At 33.0% G+C, this 22,608-nt stretch overlaps 2 protein-coding genes and 1 long non-coding RNA gene across 3 annotated transcripts in view; 1 reads left to right on the plus strand and 2 right to left on the minus strand.

Moving 5' to 3' along the window:
• Nucleotides 1–22,608, plus strand: part of LOC135841165 (uncharacterized) — a 210,082-nt gene that overhangs the window by 14,173 nt on the left and 173,301 nt on the right. The window lies entirely within an intron of this gene.
• Nucleotides 10,511–17,086, minus strand: LOC135841019 (aminopeptidase Ey-like). Its single transcript, XM_065357798.1, has 15 exons — nt 16,468–17,086; nt 14,326–14,484; nt 13,932–14,231; nt 13,673–13,856; nt 13,443–13,593; nt 13,276–13,357; nt 13,008–13,185; nt 12,743–12,923; nt 12,389–12,663; nt 12,107–12,291; nt 11,848–12,018; nt 11,608–11,742; nt 11,458–11,539; nt 11,169–11,384; nt 10,511–11,075 (listed from the first exon to the last, which is right to left on the minus strand). The coding sequence occupies exons 1-15, from the start codon at nt 16,935–16,937 to the stop codon at nt 10,830–10,832; spliced, it is 3,015 nt and encodes a 1,004-aa protein (XP_065213870.1). The 5' UTR covers nt 16,938–17,086; the 3' UTR covers nt 10,511–10,829.
• On the minus strand, nt 18,755–21,362 carry LOC135841022 (E3 ubiquitin-protein ligase LRSAM1-like). Its single transcript, XM_065357801.1, has 5 exons — nt 21,000–21,362; nt 20,005–20,067; nt 19,573–19,899; nt 19,172–19,466; nt 18,755–19,062 (listed from the first exon to the last, which is right to left on the minus strand). The coding sequence occupies exons 1-4, from the start codon at nt 21,000–21,002 to the stop codon at nt 19,176–19,178; spliced, it is 684 nt and encodes a 227-aa protein (XP_065213873.1). The 5' UTR covers nt 21,003–21,362; the 3' UTR covers nt 18,755–19,062; nt 19,172–19,175.

Raw genomic sequence — 22,608 nt, forward strand, 5'->3', positions numbered from 1 at the left:
AAGTAGGTCCCCTAGATCAGCTGAAATTCGTATTTTACATTAAATTTCAGTCATGTTAGGGGGTCAGCTTGGTTTTCATTGGAAGGGGCTAAAATCGCCATGAGAGTTTATTTTACTCAAAAAGAGACTTTTTAGAGATGCGATAACAGAACTTGAAATTTTAAAATTTTACAGTGAATTTGTATTTTATAAAATTCTTGAAAATTGAGTGGCCCACTGCAGCCTGAGTTTTTCGAAAATGAAAAAAATTAAAAGTAAGGAATAATTTTCTCATCAGAGGTCATCACTTCAGGGGCTGGGAGGGAAGAAAATCTCAATTTCGAAAAAAAGTACCACCCTAAGGTACCTACATTTGTACTTGATATAAATAAAGATCAAGAAATAAGAAATCAGCTTTAAGGTTATATTATTTAAAAGCAAACATATAGCAACCAACGCAGCCATCAACAAATATGGCGAAAGTAAATGCAAAAACTATCTTGCAATCAGCGATTCGCAGGCTTGTTTTTTTTTTTGTTGTTCACAATGGCTTGCTTCACAATCTGACGGTATCAAAAAGCTCCATGATTGCACTTTTACCTAGAAATTTCATGTTTGAAATCGAACATGTGAAACAATCCAACTCTAAATCGGAAAATTGTCAGGTAACAGCGTGATTGATTATGGAGTTTTTTTACACCTCAGGTTGTAGAGGAGGGTTTTCAAAATAAAAATAAAGCAAAAGAAAAAATTTAAAAATTTGAAATTTTTTCACACGTTTAAATTTTAATACGTTACTTACACAACGATCACAGTTATTATTTTGATATGTCATTGAACACAGATGCCCCCCTTCATCTGGGATATATTTTTTCTAAAAGGGAACATCTTGCGAAACATTTTGGAGCAAATTTGCCAAACAAAAAATATAGTTGATCTTATGAACAAAATATCTTCATCTAACTTGCAAATTTCGTATTTGCGAAGCTCAAAAGATAAAGAATGAAATGTGTTTTATTGAATTTTTCGTTAGGGAAAATGATGAGTTCTCAAGAAAATAATTTATTACAAAAAGACCTTGAGAATCGTTTTTTTTTTTTATTTATTCGATCTTATAATATTATTGATGCAGGAACAAGTGCGTACCTTTTCATAGAACTTCTGTTTTTTGATCGAAGTCAAATTTTGAAGCCGGTTGATCCGCAATTCCCCCTCTCCCCTAACAAAAAAAGATGTGTTTGCAAAAAAAAATTCTCACCAGTACTACGCGCAATTTGAAACATTTAATACTCGTACCTACGAGTATTATAAATGGTCGATAGCTTGAGACATCGCTCTTTCAGTTGGACAACCTGCAGTTTTTCCTTGAATAAGAAATTTCTGTTCTCATTGGCCGACCGGAAAATCTGACTCATAATTGGTAGGTATTTTACCTTATGAGATCATCAATTTTCAAAATCGTTTCGTTTAGTATTTTAAACTGAAGATCAATTTTTTTGTTTTTATGTAGTACATGAAAATTCTGCATGCGAAGCCATGGCTTTACCCTAGTAATTTTTTGTTGATGATGTATAAGTCACATGAAAAAAAAAAATCATAATTACAATGCAATAAGTAATTTTTTCCCATGTTTAAGGACTATTTCAATTACTGTGTGGACATTTTGTAATCTCATTCATAACATCAAAAAGTGTCAAGCTTAAATATTTAATGATTTTTACTTGTGGTCATTTGTGAAGAAGTCAATGCGATGACCATACATAACGCACAAAAATCATTTTAGAACCATGCCTAATTTTTTGAGGGTGGTGTCCCATCCACCCCGCTTCAGGTGTCCCATGTACATTAGAGTAATACTTACGTGGATTTTTCAGTCGAAAAAATCCTCAAATTCAGCAAACTTCCATAATTTTGAAGAAATTTGGGACACATGAACGTCCCATACGTAAGCTGCATGGGGTCAAAATTATTCTTCGATGTTAAGCTCGCACAGATGTTCAATTTCAATGGTCAGAAAAGCCAACGAGACCAGAATTCACTCGTACGTGATTTTTTCTTGCTTCGATATTGAGGGGCTCTAGCTTTTCCCTCTCCCTACCTCGTCGGATACAAATTGCATCGTTACGAAGCAAGTACATTTTAAGGTTTTAAAGTTTGAACAGTCTTTTTTCATTGTCCTTGGCACCTTCGCGCTACTCTCGTTTTTCATGAGATGCATCTTTATCATAAAGCATATAAGACGTTTGAACGAGCTATCGATCCTAGTAATAAATTCGGTCGCCGATTCACCTACATTCATTTTAATATTATATGTAGGTACATATTTTGTAGAAGGAAAAAAAAACAATTTTTTATTTAAATTCAATTATGACAGCAGAACTATTCGTGTCAACTGGACGTATTGCGCTACCCTGATAGGTATACTCATATGCAACAAAGCTATATAGATCAAACCAGATTTTTCGTTAAACGACTGACCAAATGTTAGATAAAGTTTTGGTAACTGATACTGTAAAAAGAATTAGACGAATACCGGAAGGATAGACGAGACTTTTTATTAATTGATGAAAAGGGTAAATAAAAAGTTGAAAATTCAGATTTTTTCAAATTGATAATTTTTTAACAAAATTTTAGAACCATTAAGTAATGTGGTGAAAGCAAATGCAAAAACTATTTTGCAATCAGCGATTAGCTGATGCCGCATGATGGCTTGTTCATGATTGACACGTCTTTTGATAGCGTAAAAATCTAACCAAAAGCGGAAAGCCGAGCAGATTTTTGCGCTAAGCCAAAAGCTAAAAGTTTGCAAGTTTCAGTTTTTCCAAGCCAAAAGCTAAAAGTTTCATTTTTTTGGCTTTTTCAAAGGCTTTTTCGCAGAATTGAATTCTCTAAATTCAGAAGAAACAAAAAAATGAAAAAAATTTCATTCAATTTTATTTTAATGCGGTTTAATGAAATGAAAAAAAAAAGAAAATAATTCTAGCAATGAATGTTCTTCACTATCACTAATTATGAAATCAATGCACCTGATCTAATTTTTAATTCCCTTTGTTTATAAATTGATCGTGCATCAGTTAAAGTCAAAAGTTTAAAGCTGCAAGCTGTTAAATTGAAAATATAAGGGAAAGCCATTTAATTGGAAGCCGAAAGTTTGGCCAAAGCAAACCGTAAAAATCAAGATAGCTAAAAGCTAAGCCAAAAGTTTCAATTTTGAAATTTCAAGGTAAAAGCCAAAAGCTGAAGTTTCATTTTAAGGTCTTCATCTATGTCATTGATCAGTAGGTATATTTCAATTGAAGCCAATCATAGATAGGATTTTATTAGGTAGGTATAATGCTTAGCAATAATAATGTATTTTAGCGCCAAATTCGAAGAAGTAACCAGTAGTTGTTTACGTCCGTGATAATTAGAAATTTTAGCACTGTTTATAAAAATTTCTAAGCAACTTTTGGTTGTAATAATGATTTATTGAATTCAATTTTACAAAAATCTGCCATCTATCTATCTACAAGAAGTAGAAAGTAAATTTAGAAAAATCAATTTTCGCATTGATAGTAAATGTCTGAGGTGAAGATAATTGATCATGCCATCAGTGAAGAAACATTAAAAGCATAAAGCATTTAAGCAGTCGATAAGCAAAAGGTAAATGCAAAAACTTTTTTGCAATCTGCGAATAGCCGTGATGGCTTGTTTTATATAATATCTAATTATCTATTTCATTATCATAATTTGAGCTTTTCACTCGTATTTTTCATTTACCGAAGTTTTCAACAATTTTTCTTCTTCCGAGTCCAGCAACCATAGTCCAAACTGATCTTCCTCAGTCCTCACCTTAATTTGGCATGTTTCTACTGCCACTTGCCATTGTCGCAATTTTTTTTCAATAGTAAATTGTACCTACGAGTAATGTAAGAAATATTTTTAAAAACAAAAATCACCAAAGCATAAATTCGTAGGTAGCCATAATATGCTTACAGTGTAGAGTTTTTAGATTTGAAGAGAATCCAAAAAAAATAACAAAAAAGCTAAATTGAATGCGTTCTTTTTCACAGATCTTGGCAGATTTTCGAGAATCAGGATTCTGGACGTTTTTTAAATCTCTTTTTTTACGCACTTTTTATGTTACAATCATCAACTTATTGTGGATTCTAAATAATCCAAAATTCAGATTCGCGAAAATCTGCCTAAATTCGTGTAAAAAAAAAAAACATATATTTTCTCCAGCGGTGTATCGATTTCTTCTAATTCAAAGTCACAGAGTTCGAATATCTTTTGATTTTTTTTTTTTATTCGACCCTTCATTAACGTCCCTAACTTGTAATTTTTTCAAAAATCAGATGCTACGTAGGAAGGAAGGTATCTGAATTTCTTAATGCATTAACAGTTCTAGAGAACTCATAGAGAACTTAATACAATATTATTCAGGTGGTGGTCTTAAACCAGTCTCGATAGAGTTCAACTGACGAATGACCAAGTACATATTTGAAAAACGATCAGTTGAAATGTCACCCAGTGTGTAATATCTGATTTCAAGTATCGACTTGAACCAGAGGGGTAATGGCAAAGGTGATCTGTATTGTTGGAATACGATATCTTAATATACAATTGACACCGGCCATACTGCGGTATACTGGACGCTATGGTAGATGTATCGTAGGTCTAGGTACCTATTCTTCAAAGGTATGCAGATGGACCAAGAGAGGGAGAGACAGAGAGAGACGATTACGACAGAAAACGAGAGAAATGATACTCGAACAATGCGACGTATTAGAAAAATTATTTATAAGGGCAAAAGTCAATCATTATTGATATAAAGAGAACGAAATAGAAGTAGTCAAACATGTGCGTTAATGTCACGCTTTACAGACCAGCTATAGGTAGTGTACCATTCTGAGAATCGTGGGAATTGGACGCGCGTACCAGGCGAGCTGCACGCTTGACGAGATGCTGTATTCGGTGTATCTACATCACTAGGTAGATAGGCACATTATAAAGTTGATATGCTCGGGTTAAAAAATATTAGAAAATTAAAGGTTTCCAAATGGTTTACTCCGATTGTCTGTCAGTGAGTAACTGAGTACACTTACACCTTTATACGTACGTGTATCTTCACTCGTGCAAATAAAAACAATTACCTACGTGTATCTATCCACTAGTGAAAAAACTAGATCTGTAAATAATACGAACGTCTTGTTTGGTTTCCAACTTGGCCTCTGGTTGTTCGGTTGTTTTTATTTCTTTGTATTGTGTATTATGTATCTTTTGTATAGTGTACGATGGTTTTGTTGAGTATATTCATTAACCGTGAATCATATTTGTCACGAATATACGCGCGATAATCGGTTTCTCGCTTCTTGCCCATCATGGTTCACGTTCTCTTTCTCATTCTCATTCTCAACCGAAGAAAGAAGTGTTGAATTTCAACCATTTCTTAGGTCTCGATTCGGTTGATTTTAACCACCACCCTTTACCAGTTGTGTGGTGATTTTATTCGATTGTTATTTCGATAATTATTTATATCCATGATGGGTTTTAATACACATTGTATCATCTTATATGTATGTATAGGTATTGATCTAATCATATCATCTTATGTAAAGGTACCTATTGAAATTGTACAACTATCATGGAACGTGATCTTATCATTGTACTACCGGTTTTTAATACCTAAACGAATTTCCCCTCGTGTTTTTTTTCCATTCCTACGTGTAAACCGGAGGCGGTATTTTGTCAAAGTAAAAAGCCTCAAAGTGGATTGTTCGACTATGCGGTTGATCGCCTTTTCAATACAATGCGAAAAATTACTATCCTTTCCGAATTTACAAAGCGGCTTGTTTGACTTTCTGTTATTCGAAATAATTTGCTTGCCTTTTTTTCAAAGGCGTTCTTCTATCGTATTGAATTATTCCAAATAACCTAATGCAAAAGCGACAGTTGAATAGGAAATCGTGTAGTTTTCGAGAACGGACAGTGCGTTGAAGAATAGAAGGAAAAAAAGCCTTTTTCATCGATGCGTTACGAGGATTTCTCCGAACGTGGTGGAGTGGAGATGGATTTATTGGTATTATTGAAAGGTTTGGGTCAGAACTAAGGGAGAGAATATGCATTGGGGTTTAATTAGGTTTTATTTTTCTTCATGTAGATACGTACGTGTGTGTAGATAAAATGTACTGAAAGTGACGTAGCAAAGGGCGCTTTTTGGAAAAAATCCTTGGGAGCTTTTATTCCCGGCTCTCCCTTCTGATTTGAAGAGTGTGCTTTAAGTAATAATTTCATCTCTGAAACAACGATGGAGAGGAAAAATTTCTTTTGAAAAAAAAAAACGTTAAAATCAGGTGAAAAAATAGTTTGTAATTCACTGAAGGTGAAAAATTAGCAATACCTGAATCATTTCTTTACAAATCAAAAAGGTACGTATTTTTGTAATCCGCACATTAATCACCTGGTTTATTTAGTTCAAAAAGCATTAAAACAAAAAATTAACAAAAAAAAACGGAGTGTAAGTATACATTTTCAATTCAACCCAAGTAAAAATGGGTTAATATCTGAAAAACAAAGTACCTATTTTGTTACAAAAAGAAGGTCTTACATAGGTACTTTTGAATTTAGAACTAGACGAGTATCTGAAATTACTTACTTTATTGTTGCAAAATTAATCACGAGGGAAAATTCATCGCTGTAAATATCAAATTTTAGTTATTTTGAATCCTGAATAATCTTGCTGGCTCCATTCATATTCAGCAAAGTAATGCAGCAATGCGTTTAAGTTCGTAAAAATGATTTGAACGATGATTTGGTAGTTACAGATCAAGAAAAAGTGGGGAGAGGATTTTGACCGCATTCAGCGGAAACCATAATATTTTGAGTTGAAGGTCGCTCAGAAAATGGAGGTGTTTCTGAAAAGGAAATACATGGGTTCTCAAAGCAGGACATTTTCGAGGAAATCGTTTTTTTTCGCTCTAACCCCTACCCAACATGCTCCAAAATATTGTACGATTTGAAATTCTGCGTTGACCTATGCCATTACCACCAAAATCCGAGACCTCTTTTTAGAGTTCTATACTGAACAATTCAAATTTTACGAATCATTTTTTTTTTGGGTATATTCGAATTTTGAAAATATTTCCTTCTCGAATATTACGCATAAATTACGCCAAAACTTGTAAATGAATCATTTCTGAAATCGAAGGGATATCTTAAAATACTCACATACTTATAGTTGAATATGAGTGCAAGAGAGGAGACAATAAATTTAATAAATGTATATAAAAACTGATTACCTATAGGCTAAAACAATGATGATTTTCACATTCCAAATGAATCGTTTCTGAAACAAAAAAGAAAAAAATTGATTAGATAATTTTAATTCAATTAGAAATACAGTTTTCCGTTAAAAATCAATTTACTTACTTACTTCTACATATAACCTTTATTGTTCCATTTTACATGATAGGAAGAGTAGAGTATCTGTCGTCTTATCACTGTAACTCCTAATACGTTCTCGTTGACACAAATAACACGGAGAGCTACGTATTCCGAAAATTCTGAATTGAAAACTATATAGACATAGAGCTAAACATGCCTATTTTACCATTACAATGACTCACCCATACGATGAGATATGTACCTTAACTATGAGCGTAGATACTCGCGATTTTTTACATTTCTTTATAAAAAATATCACGAAATTGATATTTTTGAAAGTAAGTAAGAGATGCTCTCCCAATTTTTTCATTATGTGTTAATTTTTAGATTATTATTGCCAATTTCAAGTAGGAAAAATTTTCCATAACTTGAGGTCAAAGGTCAAAAACGATTTGCGGGGTTAATTATGAAGGGATTTTACTGTAGGAAGGCTAAAGGCACTTTCTGGCGATAGGAGAATATTTATCCGTTGAAAAAACCTTAAATTTTCCCTGAGGCCAATTTTTGGAATCAAGGTCAACGGTTTTTTTTTCACTTTTTGGCTCTGTTTATTAACCGATTTTCCTGCAACCTGGGGCTCTGGATTAGGCTTCGGCTACCGGATAAACCCACGAGAATCGAATTTCCAAAAATCCCATACGAAAAAAGTTTATTCTTTCGACCTTGATTTTCAAAAAATTTCGACCAGCTGGGTTTGTTTTCACTATCGATTATTGTTGGGGCACATAACTCAAGTATTTATATCAAGTTTCGCGACAATCGGTTCATTATTACGGATTTTACAAAAAACAAGTTTTTGAAAGTTCCAACTCACCATATGATTTGGCAATGTCAAACTTCGTCTGCTTATATTTCGCCGAATTTTAAAGTTACGGACACCCGCGATAGCTCATTTTCGAATTTTTGAATTGGTAATAAATATTGAAAAGCATCACTGTATTCCAAAATATCCCCTTAATTTCAGAAATTATATCTCTCGATATTTTAGCGTACCTAATAATAAATTCATCATTTATTTAGAAGAGGTACCTATTAGGAAGAAATTTGTTTTTCAATACCTGAATGGTCTTGTATTCTGACCGCAATGTTCTGGATCGACATAAAATGTCAAATACCATCTTTTAGAACTGGGTTATTCATTCTGAATAGGATAAGTAGGGGTGAGAGCGAAAAACCCTAAATGCCCCGCTACAAGATGAAATGCTGCTCTATCCGAAATGTTGAAACGATCGCATGCAACAGCTACATTTTTTAATTGCAGACGCGGAGCTGACTTCGGTAAAGTTGTCTGAGGTAATGAACGCGTATATTCTAGCTTCTCCACATGTCAAGGAATTTTGGGTTCGGGGTTGTTGGTTAAAATCCTTTAGCCTTTTTTTCATCTACATAATTTGTAATGTAGATATTCTCAGTTGATTTATTTAATTAATCGAATTAAAAGTGGTTCATAATGAAGTTTGAGAACTTTTTCCAGCTTTCTGTTTGGAATTTGGCTAGCCTATTAACAAAATATTTCTTCAGTTTTCGTTTCTATACTCCCTCCCCACCTCAAACATGAACGAAAGATTGAAGTTACGTTCGAATTTACGATTTTTAATTTCTGAATTCAAACTTAGAAAAGGAATTATTCATCTTACCTATACAAGTACTTTACCTAAACTCACTAATTCCGCTTCGGTTAGCTCTGTGATGTGGATGGATACGGTATCTTATGCCATTTGTCCATACGCACTGGTTGATTACCTATCCCTGATCAACTGTAGAAAACTGAGGGGGAAAATCCGAGGTCAAGAATAAGAATTTATGTCAAAATAAAAACAAAAAAAATGTATTAAGTAGGTATGTACAAAATATTAAAATAGGTACTTACTAGTTTCCATTTCGGAATACAAACAGTTCTCGATCTATGTCTCTGTAGTGTGAGGTTCCATAGTACAGCGTGTTTCGAGACTTCTCCAAGCAATAATTCTAGTATCGCATTTTGTAGATCAAGTCTCAGACCATCAACAAGTGAGTCAATCACCATGAAATTTTCAACATGAGGTCTGTCTGTACATAAAGTACTACACTGAGAAAAATGTGTAGTATAAATTACAACAAACTATAGTAAACGTGCTCCAGTTTTGGAATTACATATTGTCGAAATCACTATAGATAGTAATTAGTACTAAAATTACTATTTATAGTTATTATGAAAATGCTATAATATAGTAAAAATTACCATAATTATTGTAGTATTTCGATTACTAGGTACTATTATAGGAATTTTTACCATAGGTAAGTATAACACCAAAACTGCGGCAAGTTTACTGTAATTATGACAATCATTATGCTATTTATTTATAAAAAATTTTCCCAAAGTAAATATACATTTTGATAACGTCATTTTTGCAATCCAGTGTTACCAACATGGATATATTCGCGCTTCCGGATCTTGCCCTCTACCTCTGCGGCTTCTTCACTCATTTTACCTTACATATTGATAATTAGGTACGAGTATATGATATAATTATGTATAATAACGATTGATTCAAAACCTTTCTTCGGTTTTCATCTTTTTATTATTCATACGAATGAACTTTTTTTTCCGTATGAGTGATAGGTTGAAGTCTCATTCGAATTTAGGATTTTTAAATTTCAGTGTAAGGTGCACCCACATTTCTGAATTCAAATTAATGTTGAAAAGGAAAAATTCATCTTACTTATACTCACCTGACTTCAATACTGGATTTAGGTAATTGATGGTATTTAAGTCTAAGTTCTATAGTGCATGTGAGTTTTGGAGGGGAGTGTTTTGTTTGTGGTAGGCTTCCTCTTCGCTATATTGCTTGAATAGATGAAGCAATTGCACAGTGTTAGCTAGCAAGAGAACTGCAACCTCCATGTTGTCCTTATTATATTTTAGCCTTTTGGTCACTGCGCCTACGAATCCATTCATTAGCTGTTCAAACTACAAACAGAATTCCATTTAAGTGATGGTGCGATGGCGATGTTGGAAATTTTACTTTGCAGATTTACTTAGAACATTCTCAGTAATGTTCTGCAAAAATTTTAGAAATTTTCAAACTTTCTCCAACGCGAAAGAACGTGAATTTCTCGATAAAAATCCGTCAAAGATTAAGAATTTATGTAAAAATAAAAAAACAAAAGTAGGTATGTACAAAATATTAAAATAGGTATAAACAAAAGTTGATAAATTATTCGACTTGACCTTTAAAAATTACTTACATCAAGATTTAAAAAAAATAAAGTAACCTTACATTTTTTTACAATAAAAAAGAACATTTTGGTTGGTAATTCTTCAATAAATTTTGAAATTGTTTAAAGTTGCAATTTTAGTATTAATCCTTTTTTTCGTGCATTTACATATAGGTATAGGTACTAAATAAATTAGGCACACGATTTAAAGAAATAAATAAATAGTATTACACAAGCGATGCTAAGTTCTTTTGATTCGAGAGGCTCGAATTTGATAACATAAAATCGTTATTAGAACGTATCTGAGTCGATGGATCATGTTCATTCAACGGATAAAATTCAGACTCCGGGTTACTGAAACGGAAAATTCCAGAAATACATTCGGTTGCGTTCTTAAATTTTCCTACAATGTATTTCTGCACACTATGTCTGATATTGTTGATTTTAATAAGACCATTTCTTATTTTATGTGACTGAAACAGAAAACAAATTGAGTTAGGTACCTATGTACTTCTACGTTCTCATTCTACGAGAACTCGAATTCAAGTTTGTAAAATGAAACTTACATCTCTGAAATATTTGATCGGATGTAATAAAAAGCCGAATTTTCCGGATTCGTTCTGAGATGCGAAAAATTTCTCGTGAATGGTTTCATTAACTTCGAGCGCTGCTCTTTCAGTTTCGCGAATAAATACGGTAGCGTTATTGCTTCTGTTCGCCAATTCGTTCATGATGGTGTGGAACCTTTCCAGTTCTCGTACTTCGTGAAGCAAATTGTTGAGCTGAAAATTTGATTAAAATAATATCAGTGTCCTCGACAACATGGATGATATTTAAAAAATTGCAATTACTTACCGCCCTTAGCTGTTCTACATTTACAATTTTAATACTGCGTATAATATATTTCAGATCGTTCTCGATATTTTTTGGAATAATGCTGTAACGAAAAAACCCACGAATTAAAATCGAGAAAATCTTTGTGCCTACTGCCACTCTTTCACTTACTTTCCGCTAATACCAGATAAAACTGAGCGAATATATTCGGTAATAGCTAATGGATTTTTTCCACTTCTTAATACAATGTCATTTGCTTTTTGTATATCTCGTTTACGCAAAATGGTGATATTTCTGGCCAAAATACTGAAGCAAGTGCAATAATAAAAAAAAATGACGGTGTTTTACAAATGAGAGGCTATCAGTTAGATTGTAAATCTGTTTTGGAAAAAATATCTCTGTGATGCTTACGCCTGGATTAGAGTCGAATTTCTGATGCAAGCGAATGAATTAACGATGATTTCACGATCTAATGCGCTGTTAGTGTCATTATAAAACATCAACAGATGATGGAACACGAAATCCTCTCGCAGTTGCTCAAAAGCTGTACAGAACACTGCAGGTTTCAAATTCTCATCGATCCTAAAATAATTCAATAAATTCTGGTTAGGATTTAAAAACCAAACACCAACTACCTATCTGTTGAAAATTGAGCTATTTTGCAACTTACTTTTCTAAACGTTTGTAATTCTTGTGGAACAGAGCCGAGGTTGATGTCAGGCATTTCTTGATATCAATTTTGCATGCCAAGTAAACCACATCTTTCCTTATTCTTTTCGTGATGTGAGTATCGAATAATCCGTTTCGCGTTCCCAAGCTGTGGTATAGTTTGTCGATCAACTTGGAAATGAAAATCTAAAAAACAGAAGATTTAGAATTTCACCATTACTAATGTCATTTGTCATCAACTGAACTAATGAATAAGTAATTTTATCAACATCTAGGTACCTACCTTAAGCCAAGTTTCAATGCTGGTTTGTTCAAATCTGATGAATAAATTCTTGAGATTGTAAAGCACAGATATTTGCGGCAAATAGTGTTTTTCTTTCGGGAAATAATCCAGTAGAGATAACGCTGTGTTGTAATTCAGTTTTTTATCCATGGCTAGGTTCAAAGCATCGTCGATTAGTTTGGCTCGTAGAACAGGATCGATTGCATTATGGTCTGAGAGAAGCTGATCAGTCAACGCTTGCCAGTTATTGTAATCGTAGTTTACTCGATAATATCCTAAAAGTAGGTACATTTTTCATAAGTTAATTTCTGTTTCAGTGATCGTTGAATTTATTGAAATCTTTCGAAATTTTACCGAATTGTCCCAAGTTTACAATGATCCATTGTCCTGCTTCTACTGCCTTGTCCAAAACTAGTTGTTCGTCAGGATTCAACCATTCCATCGGTGTTTTTACTGTCAGATCATCGGTGGGTATGGCATACGTGATAGGTACTATCCAACTTTCGTTGTAGCCAGGGTAATCGTTGTACGGTTCCTGTTTGATATGAATAGATAGGTATGTCGTTCAAATCGTATTCGATCGATTGATTGAGAATAATACTGAGATCTAGATAGGTACCTGTTTAATCAGAACGTCGAAGTTCTCAATGGTCACAGTAATCAAAGGATAACTCGCTTGTTCCGTCCACGGTTTCATTATTTCACGAACGTTCGTTGGTAATTTGATTTTGTCTTCTTGTACTTGTTCTTCCATAACCTCCCAGAGATCGTCCGGTGTGACCAAAGTTTTATTGACTCTAAAAATCGACAAGATTTCCAAAAAATGATGTATTATTGGTATCGTTCTATTCGGATATCGCTGTATTTATTGTCTAGAAATTACCTACCCTCTTTTTAAATATCTTTGTACGCCTTTTTTAAATGTCGAAGGAGTGATCATGAATTCCAACATTTTCAAAACAGACGCCCCTGCAAAAAAACACGAAGTTACAATTTTCGATGGTCATTGGTAGGTATAATTTTATGCTTGGTAGAAATGGCCATCTTTAAATACCTTTTTGGTACATTACGAAATCAAACGCGTTGATAATTTCAGCCGGGGTTTGAATATTAGCACTCATCGGATGCGAGTATTTATCTTGAAGTAGGGCTTGTTGTACGATATCGGTGATAAACAACTCTTTCATTTTCCACTTAGGTTCAATCTAAGAAGAAAAACGATTACTTACTATAATAATCTTGTCATTTTTTAAAATATAACTGAAACAAATTAGTGATTTATACCGTGTTTAAAATTTTATACTCCATGAATGTGGCAAAAGCTTCTTTTAACCACATATACTTCCACCAAATGGGGGTTACGTAGTCCCCAAACCATTGATGAGCAAATTCGTGTACAGCAGCCAGTTCGGTAACCTCCTTACTTAACGTTGATGTTTTACTTCTCGAAAGTATGGTCATGGGTTCTCTGAAAATACGAGTAGACACACTGTTAGACCATTTTCGACAGAAGAGTTTTATTATCAAGCAATACAGAAATTACTTGATCGTTGATAATCCTGAATTATCCAAAGCGCCTACTAGGAAATCTGAGATGGCTACCATATGCATATTTTCTTTGGTGAAGTTCATTTGCGTATACGATTCCAGTTCTTTGAGAATTATTTTACTCTTGGTTAATATTTCAAAAATATTTTTACTGCCTCGATTCGGTGTTCCTAATAAAACGCCAGTGTCCACATCGGGCTTGAAAAAGTATTCAGTCACTGTGAACGCTACTTGGAATGTTGATATGGACTGTTTGCTCTCAAACATATCCCAAGTTCGATTTTGAATTTTCGGTCTGGAAATAAAATTACATAACATTGGATCGAAATTGAATAATTGATGAAAAAAATTCATCACTTTGTCGAGTGGTTTGCTTTTTATATACGTACTCTGGTCCTTTACTCATGATATAAGGCATGTTTGCTAGAGTCATGTGATTTTCCGATCGTGCGATATGAATCGAGAAAGGGGTTTTGAAATGAGGTTCGTCGAAGCATGGGAATACAGTTCTTGCGTAAATAGGTTCGAGTTGCGTGGTTGCCAACCATCTGAAAAATATATTTTCAAAATTAGTAATCTATTTTGAGACTTTTTTGTTTCGTAATCGAGAGATTACTGTGTAGATTCTGATTTTGATTCTGATTGCAGTATGGTGGGTAAGACATGATACAGTCTGTACTTTGTAAAAAAGTAGGTACTTAGTTTGATAAAACAACCGCTATCTCTTATAATTAATCGTCGAACTACTTATCAATGTATTCATGCTGAAAAACCACGACATAACTTGTTGATTAACAATGAGTTCCATGAAATGTTTACCATTTTCGAATTTTGGTGGAGATATAAATAAAATCAGAATTTTAGATTATCGACTTCACGAATCTTCTTTCGTGAAGAACGAAATCTGTTTGGCTTAGAGCAATCGAGATCATCATAAAGGATCGAATCGAGATGAGATTGAATTTTTTTTCTCTGCTTCTTTGTCATGATTTCGACATGCATCTTACTGGCTACAGAAATCTAGGCACACAGAATGAGTGCAGAATTACACAGACAATTTTTCATGAAAAGTTTCGTTGCCTTTGAGGCTTGTCAAATCGTTTACAAATCAGTCTAAAAAAATACCAAATTTTACCTATCCTCAAAGTATTTAATTCTGAAATTTCAACTTGTATTATAGGTGAATAAAAAAAGTTATACTTCATCCCTTTTTTTAAATTGAAAAAAATGCATGTTTCAATGTGGCCGAATGAGTTCGAATAAACAAGCCAACAATTTCAAACGTCCAACTTTTAGAGAGCTGAGGCCCACTCATTTTTTAAATCTTATTTAGAATTCAGAACTACCCTTCAACTTTCAAAAGTCGTAAAAATTCGAAAAATTGCATTTAGTGGTTCCAACAATGCCTGAATATTAATGTTTTAGGAGCACTTCAAAATTATTTTTATACTATTTTCAAAAAAAAAAATGAAAATGACTCATCCTGTTCGAGAAAATTTACCGAAAATTGCTCTACGTAGTTTCAGTATTTTCGTCAACCAATACGTTTCCAGCAGTTCTGGCCTTGAATCCGAAAGATCCCGAATAATGATCGGGATCAGGATCAGGAGGATCAGGGATCGGAATCAAAGTTTTGAGGTTCCGGTTTAAGGTATCAGGTACTGTTTTGGTTCAGGTTTATTGAGAATAATGGGATATCTCGGGTTCAAAGATCAGAATCTGGTTTGGACCACCACCCCTTTACAATTTGCTTACTTTCGACTTTTAAGGTGTTGTTAATTTTTTTTTTGGATGTTTGGTGAAAATCAGTGTGATCGCCTTTTACGATCTAAAAATTGGATAGAAAATATTGAAAATTATATTTCCCCATTGGGCCTATACCCAAGAATTCTGAAAAATTACCCCAAGTACAACTTTTCTTTTGATTGTTGGGTACTGAGAACTCTTTCATCAAGGTCTACCCTCATGAAAAATTATGCCACCAGAAATTGCTCCTGTGAAAACAAATCCTGTCAAAAGTTCAGCCTTCAACTTGATTTATTCAATTGTCTTCTATAAAATTTCTAAATGAGTAGAAATCATCTTGCAATCAGAGAATAGCATTTCATCTATTGGTACTTTTTCGGCAAAAAGTCAACCTGTTGGAGGCGCAAACACAATTCGAAAATTTGAAGCATCCCAAATTTGAAAATCTTGAATCAAATTAGCCCATTGATTTTGAAGGTGGGCAATTTGTTATAATATTTTATTGTTCGCCCACTCGAGTATCTACCTCTTTCAAATAATTCAAATGTACAAATTTTGCACACGATCTCTCTGTACTGATAAAATATGATGCAATAGTCAAAATTCTGATTTCTATATAAAATTTTTCTTTCTGTGAATGTTGAATTCTAAGTCTCTTCGAATCACCAAATGTACTGGTCTTTTTGTATAGATCAAATTGTATAAAATCAATTCATCATAAAAACCCACTTACGACTACTTAAGTAATTGGTAAAATAATCAACAAAAAGTGAGAAAATAATTACTTAATCTCCTTGCCATGCTTGTACTTCTCCCTGTAGAATCCAACTGGTTCATCTCGTAAAGGACTTTTGAACCAAATACGAATTATATATTCGTTATTTTTCTGCAATTCGTTTTTAAGTTTCAGTTTCAAAAACTGTCGATCCGGAATAAATTCGTAACCGTCTTGATTGATTTTCTCAGTTTCGTTCGAAATTGAAATAGCTCTCAAAGACAACTCGTGGCAATGCAAGAAAACTTCATTCGTGTTCGTAATAGCTTTCACATTGATGGTGACATCTCCTTCGAAATCAAAGTTATCCTTCAAGTTCGGTATGATTTTCAATTCGTACGATGTAGGAATAACAGTTTCTGGCAATCTGTATCCGAGTCCATCTTCATCGTTTTGAGTGGAATTTTCGGGCTCGTCGCAATAAACAAACGAGGTGAACAACAATAAAGTCGAGAAAATAGACGCGAAATTAGAAAACATGTCGAATTTTTAGACCAACATTTCACATTATGAGCTCAAAACGTCCGGATTTTTATGCGTTTGTTACATTCAAGTTCGTTATCGAACAGATTTCTAATTGATTTCGCGATGAAATATTTCAATTAAGTCGTATCTATCGTCGGATTAAATATTGAGTAAACTTTCTTTATAATCGTGTATTTATTTATCTTTCGAAAGCGTTATCTTATGATAGATAGAAAATCATCGTTTCAAGTTTCGATAATGTTTCAAAGGGTAATTTTTCAATTAAAATTGATATCTTATCATTTTTTTCCCCGAAAAATTTGCTTGTTTGTGTGTTGATTTTTTGTTGAGAGTTCCTTTTGCGTTCGATGATTTAATTTTTCAACTGCCAACAACTCTTCAAACTTGAATTCCATGCATTTTTCGTTTAAATCTTTCATCTATTTTTCCAATAAAAATTTTCGAGTGTTGGAATGCCTATTTATTTTCTGTTAATTAATTAAAGCTTGTTAGAGATATCTACGGGCTGTACAATGAACACATTGAAACATCAAATTGTAGATTTGTTTGCATATAAACAATACTGACCGAAGTGTTCGAATAAATTGAGTTGTTCTTTTTAGGTAGTGTGACAAGGGCACTGTCACCGAATTTACAAAAGAAGAAACAAAACTAATCACACAAAATTTGTATCTTGAATGTTCAATTTATATAAAAAACACTTCGCGAAATATTTTTGATTCAAATAGTTACACAACATGAAAAGGTACAATATTTTATGTTCATTTGTTGGCTACCAAATGAAGACTAACTTTACACTATAGGTAGTTGTTGTGAGTATATATTTTATGAAGAGGAACAAAGCAGGCTATAGATTCGGAAAATGTTACCTTAAAAGGTAAGGTAAGAAAGACCTACTTTGGTAGGTGAGATAATCAAAATGTCATCAAAATTTCGTGGAACCGATCGTGCACTATCGGTACACCGAAAGATTGTTGATAAATATGAGAAACCTACTTAGGTGACTCGTATTTGAAAATATATATTTCCTAATTATAGGAAAAGAGGATCGTTACAGTAGGTGATAATGGGAACTATGGGTACTTTATTGGCATTGTCTTCCGGTTGGGTTCAGTTGCGTCTAATTGTTATTGTGGGTAGGCGAAGTGTATTAATTAGATGCTGAATTAATGTTTTGGTATTGGTTTTCATTTTACAACTTTTTGATTTTTTCAAGTCCTATAACCTAGGTTAGGTTGAATTTAAAATTTTTGATACACTTGTTAAATTTCAGTCATTTTTACGTCATTTTTTAAAATGAAACAACTTCTTCAATTTTTGTTTAATTTTTTCATGATTGTGAGAATTTTTACTCCATTGCTTGCTAGCATTTTTAATTTAGATGGCGTTCGATCAATTTGGAGAAAAAAAAACTTGATAAATTTTTCTTAAATTAAAAAAAGGAAAAAATTGACTTACCTACTTGAAGAATTACCTACAAGTTACCATTATCGTTCAACGTTCTTTATTTTGAATACTACCAGAAATAAAATCTTTGTTGCATTGAAAATTTCTTAAAATTTAATATGTATTACCATTAAAAATACCTACCTAAAACATCATATTAACCTATATACTTATTTTAATTACGATGTAGATCACTACACGTCATTCAAACAAACTAAATTGAAAAAAAATTTGTAAAAATAGTGTTGAAAAATCTTAAAAACTACCCTAAAAATTAAAAATTACAACAAAAAAAAAAACATTTAAAAGTATGACTTCTCAAGTAGAGTAAAAATAATATTATAAAATTGAGAAAATAACGCGAGAATAATTTTAAAAATGCAAAAAAAAATATTTCGAAACATTATAAAAACAGCACATCATACAAAATTTAGAAGAAAAAAAGTAAAATCGACTTTAACATTTGAAACACCAGCAACATTACACTAATAAAATCATGAAAAATATTTAAATTGTAAGAAAAAATAGAGGAAACAACGAAAAAGTTCATTAAAATAAAAATTACTTTCTTCCAAAACTTTATGATACCTTGTTACACTATTTTAAAACCTTCATTGGATGGGCTAGCTGATAAAACACCGTGATTTGTCGATTCATCCGAAAGTCCTGCGTCCTGCAAACAGATTTACAGAATATTAGTAGTGAAAATGAATCATCAAAATATCAGTCAAGTATTTTCTAACTGGCACAGATGTTTTTCAAAATTGAAAATCGATGCTTACCTATTCAAATAGGCGCTGGTATAATTATGTCGGTGATCTCAGCGCGGCAAATCGGGCATTTTTCATACCCAGCCACGTATTCCGACTTGCATTCTTGACACATGCATTGGTGTCCGCAGTCAACAATCGTGCAGTCCGCTTCTTTCCGCAAACAAATCATGCAATTTTTATCCTCAGTTGTCGTTGGAGGACTGGAGTGACTCATCCGGTTGATGGTTATGGTGGGTATGAGTACCCGATCATAGCACCGAATCCTACCACATGGGTCTTGTCGAGTTTCCTCCACAATTGGCGACTGTATAATTATATCCAGACAAAATAATATTAATAATAATAATCATGTTAATTAAGAATAAAAAGTTTCTAATTGAAGCAAAAAAAAATAAGAAAAATTAAGTTACCATCAGGTCGAGCTCTTTTTGGATGTGCAGAATTTGCCTTCCAGTTACCGAAGCTTCATCCGATGCGATCGTTGCTGCCACATTTAGCATCAATTCATCTTTGCCATCGAATTGTTGGTGAGATCGTATTTCTTCAGCAATTTCTTCTAGATTATCCTTGGTGATTTTCAACTCTTTAGTCCGCTCTCGCAGCTTATTCTCTTGTTTCATCGTTACTTTGAGGTGTTGTAGGAGGATTTGTCGCGATTGGCGAAGCCTTGCCATTGAAAGTTGCATGGATACCCCTTCATGGAATACATCGTCATCCAGTTTCATTAGACCGCGTGCCTTAAAATTTGAAAACCATCGTGAACAAGTAAATAAATGAAAAGTACATGGTAAAAAAAGAAAATAAAATCGATAGGGGTTTGCTGAATAGGTATATCTACTTACCATTTCACTGGTATATTTGCATTTTCTGTGCAGCGAAGTCCTTTTAATCGGGAGATTACTTGGCTGCAAATATACAAAAACATGAATGTTGATTTTGAAAATGATTTAGTAATAAGGAACGAAGAAGTTTTCAAACGGTATGAGCTTTTTCTCAACCACCAGAACTAAAAATTCAAACAGTATGAGCTTTTTCTCTACTACCAGAACTTGCTTCAGAAACGAGTTTAAGATGAAGGTTTGAAAAACACATTTTGATGCCCTTCGACGTATTTTTGAAAATTTTGAAACCCACCTCCCTCAAAGACTTAGGTAGGTATGTTTGGACACCTCACATTGTATTTTTTTGAAAATTTGTAGATTTCCTTTCTTCTCCTCAAAACTTTAATTTTGAGAGTTTGGAAGAATTGTCAAAAAAAAAAAAATGGTTTTAAAACTCTGAAGCTCTTTTTATCTTACTGTGACTTGCATTATTCTGTTGGGACAACGCTAGATTGAGAGAGCCTGTTCAAATACCCTCAAATTCAAGTTTCAGGTTCTTAGTTAGTTGTAATTTAAATTTTCAATTTTTTTTTACCCGTTTTTTCCTATTTTGGACTTCGTAAATATTACGTGAAAATACATTTTCCGCTGATAAATCGTCGGCCATCGATTATATCGAAAATTTAACCGAAGCATTGGTGATCGGAAATATTTCTTCCAGGAATCCTTATTTTCCTTCTAAAATAACATGAAAATTACGATGGTTTGACAGGACTTGAAAAACAAAGCCAGTTAGAAATGATGATTGGGGTGAAATTTTTTAAAATACATAGGTAATATTTGGGCTAAAATTGAATAAAACCTGTTCTGAGCCATTAAAAAAAATACCTAGGTAAGAAAGGTCAAAAAATTGGAAAAAATTAAATGAGAAATAACACACACGAAATAGCTGTAAAATGAATATGTATAAAAACGTGTATGTACGAGTAAAATTGCATTAAAAATTGAATATTTACCATTCTGAACGCTGAATATGAGATCAAGTGAGTAATAAGAAAAAACAAACGCACAGTAATTTTTAAAAAAATTGATGTAAATAATTATAAGAGTCTACGAATTTTAAACGAACATTGATTTGAGCAAAAATTAATGCAAAAAATTATACGAATACCACGAAGACGAGCTACCACTCTTAACTTGAAAAATTTTTAAATCACGACTTACTTGGCGAACTTGTCATAGTCGAAGGCATAAAATGAAAATATCAAGATTGCAACCATTTCCATTATTTTTTATGTTGGCCGTATAGAAAATTTAGATACCTACCACCCCTTAGTACGGCTCAAAACAATGACATCCACGTACCTATACTCGTTTGGAACCAGCTACTCGTATCTATACTCACGTGCAAATACGAAGATAAGGGATGATATGCATCGCTCACATGACAATGCGTTTGTGACTTCCTTATAATTATTCTTCTATTGTTTTATGTATTTCATGACAGCCAGGTCCATCGTTTGAAATGCGGTTTACTCGGGAAAGCATCCGGTTTATTGAGTAAAGTAGGTACCTACCTATATAGTGTTCGAAGATTTTTTCAAAATTTTATCTGTTTCGATTGTTTTTTTTTTCTTTTACTAGTGTTGTGTTGGTGAAAAAAAATTCTTATCACCTGCAAGTCAAATTTCTGACTCTCTATAGTTGAATGATTGTTCTGAAAAATGTTTCTTTCAATATAACTAGATAACAGTTTTAGAAATGTGCCTATTGAACGGGCAGATGTAAATTTCCTTATATTTGTATTGAGCATCCGAGCTATTCTTCTTGTTGCTATATGTTTAAGTTATTTTCTCGAAATTTTTTTTTTAGGTATACGTACATAAGTGATTTCGTCACTATTTTTTTTTGGCCCTGGTGAGCCTCAAAAAAACTCGGTCCTGGGAAGAATCCCTTCCTAGCTTGAAAAAAACGCTCAATTTATTCGCATACGATGAAAGTTCATCAAAATTTTGAGTTGTTGATTTATGCAAAAAGTGACTCATTCGTCGACAAGTGACGTAAATTTGAAAAAAAAATGAATTCTTTGCATTATTTTTCATGAGACGTTTTGCATTGATTTTTTTAGTTGATTTCAACACTACCATAGTTTGCCAATGATTCACTTGCAAAACCAACCAATTCATTGGTCCTCGAATGGTATGAATTTTTCAAAAAAAAAAATGAATCTGCAACAATTTTAATTCTTAAATGTGATTCATTAATAAAGAAACGACTCAGAATGATTCAAATAATTTGAATTCGTCGTTTTTGAAAGTCATACCGGATTCTTTTTTTCTACTTTCAACTTTCAATCTCCTTCAATCGACCATTCACTTCAGTCGCTGCAGAATAAATGATTCGAATCTTCCATAAATTGCTCAATCGTGGCCGCCAATTTTTATCAATTTTTGAAAAGTTGGTTGAACAAATTTTAGCTATTTTTCAATTTTTAATTTTTTTTTTTATCGTTTGCGTGAAAATTTGTTCGTATTTAGAAAAAGTTGAAGTTAACTTACATACCTGAAGAACTAATTCTTTACTTAGAATGACGAATTTTACTAGTTTGAGAATCTCAATTGACTA

The sequence above is a fragment of the Planococcus citri genome, chromosome 3, assembly GCF_950023065.1.
Source record: "Planococcus citri chromosome 3, ihPlaCitr1.1, whole genome shotgun sequence".
NCBI classification, from domain to species: domain Eukaryota; kingdom Metazoa; phylum Arthropoda; class Insecta; order Hemiptera; family Pseudococcidae; genus Planococcus; species Planococcus citri.

Excerpts from the sequence above, each read along its gene's own strand:
- LOC135841019 (XM_065357798.1), bottom strand. The coding sequence starts at position 16,937 with ATGTTTTCTAATTTCGCGTCTATTTTCTCGACTTTATTGTTGTTCACC. Across the intron at positions 12,924-13,007 it reads TCGACGTTCTGATTAAACAG|GAACCGTACAACGATTACCC; the intron begins GTACCTATCTAG and ends CATATCAAACAG. Across the intron at positions 11,540-11,607 it reads TTATCTGGTATTAGCGGAAA|CATTATTCCAAAAAATATCG; the intron begins GTAAGTGAAAGA and ends TTTTCGTTACAG.
- LOC135841022 (XM_065357801.1), bottom strand. Across the intron at positions 19,900-20,004 it reads GCAAATATACCAGTGAAATG|GCACGCGGTCTAATGAAACT; the intron begins GTAAGTAGATAT and ends TCAAATTTTAAG. Across the intron at positions 19,467-19,572 it reads AAAAAGAGCTCGACCTGATG|TCGCCAATTGTGGAGGAAAC; the intron begins GTAACTTAATTT and ends ATAATTATACAG.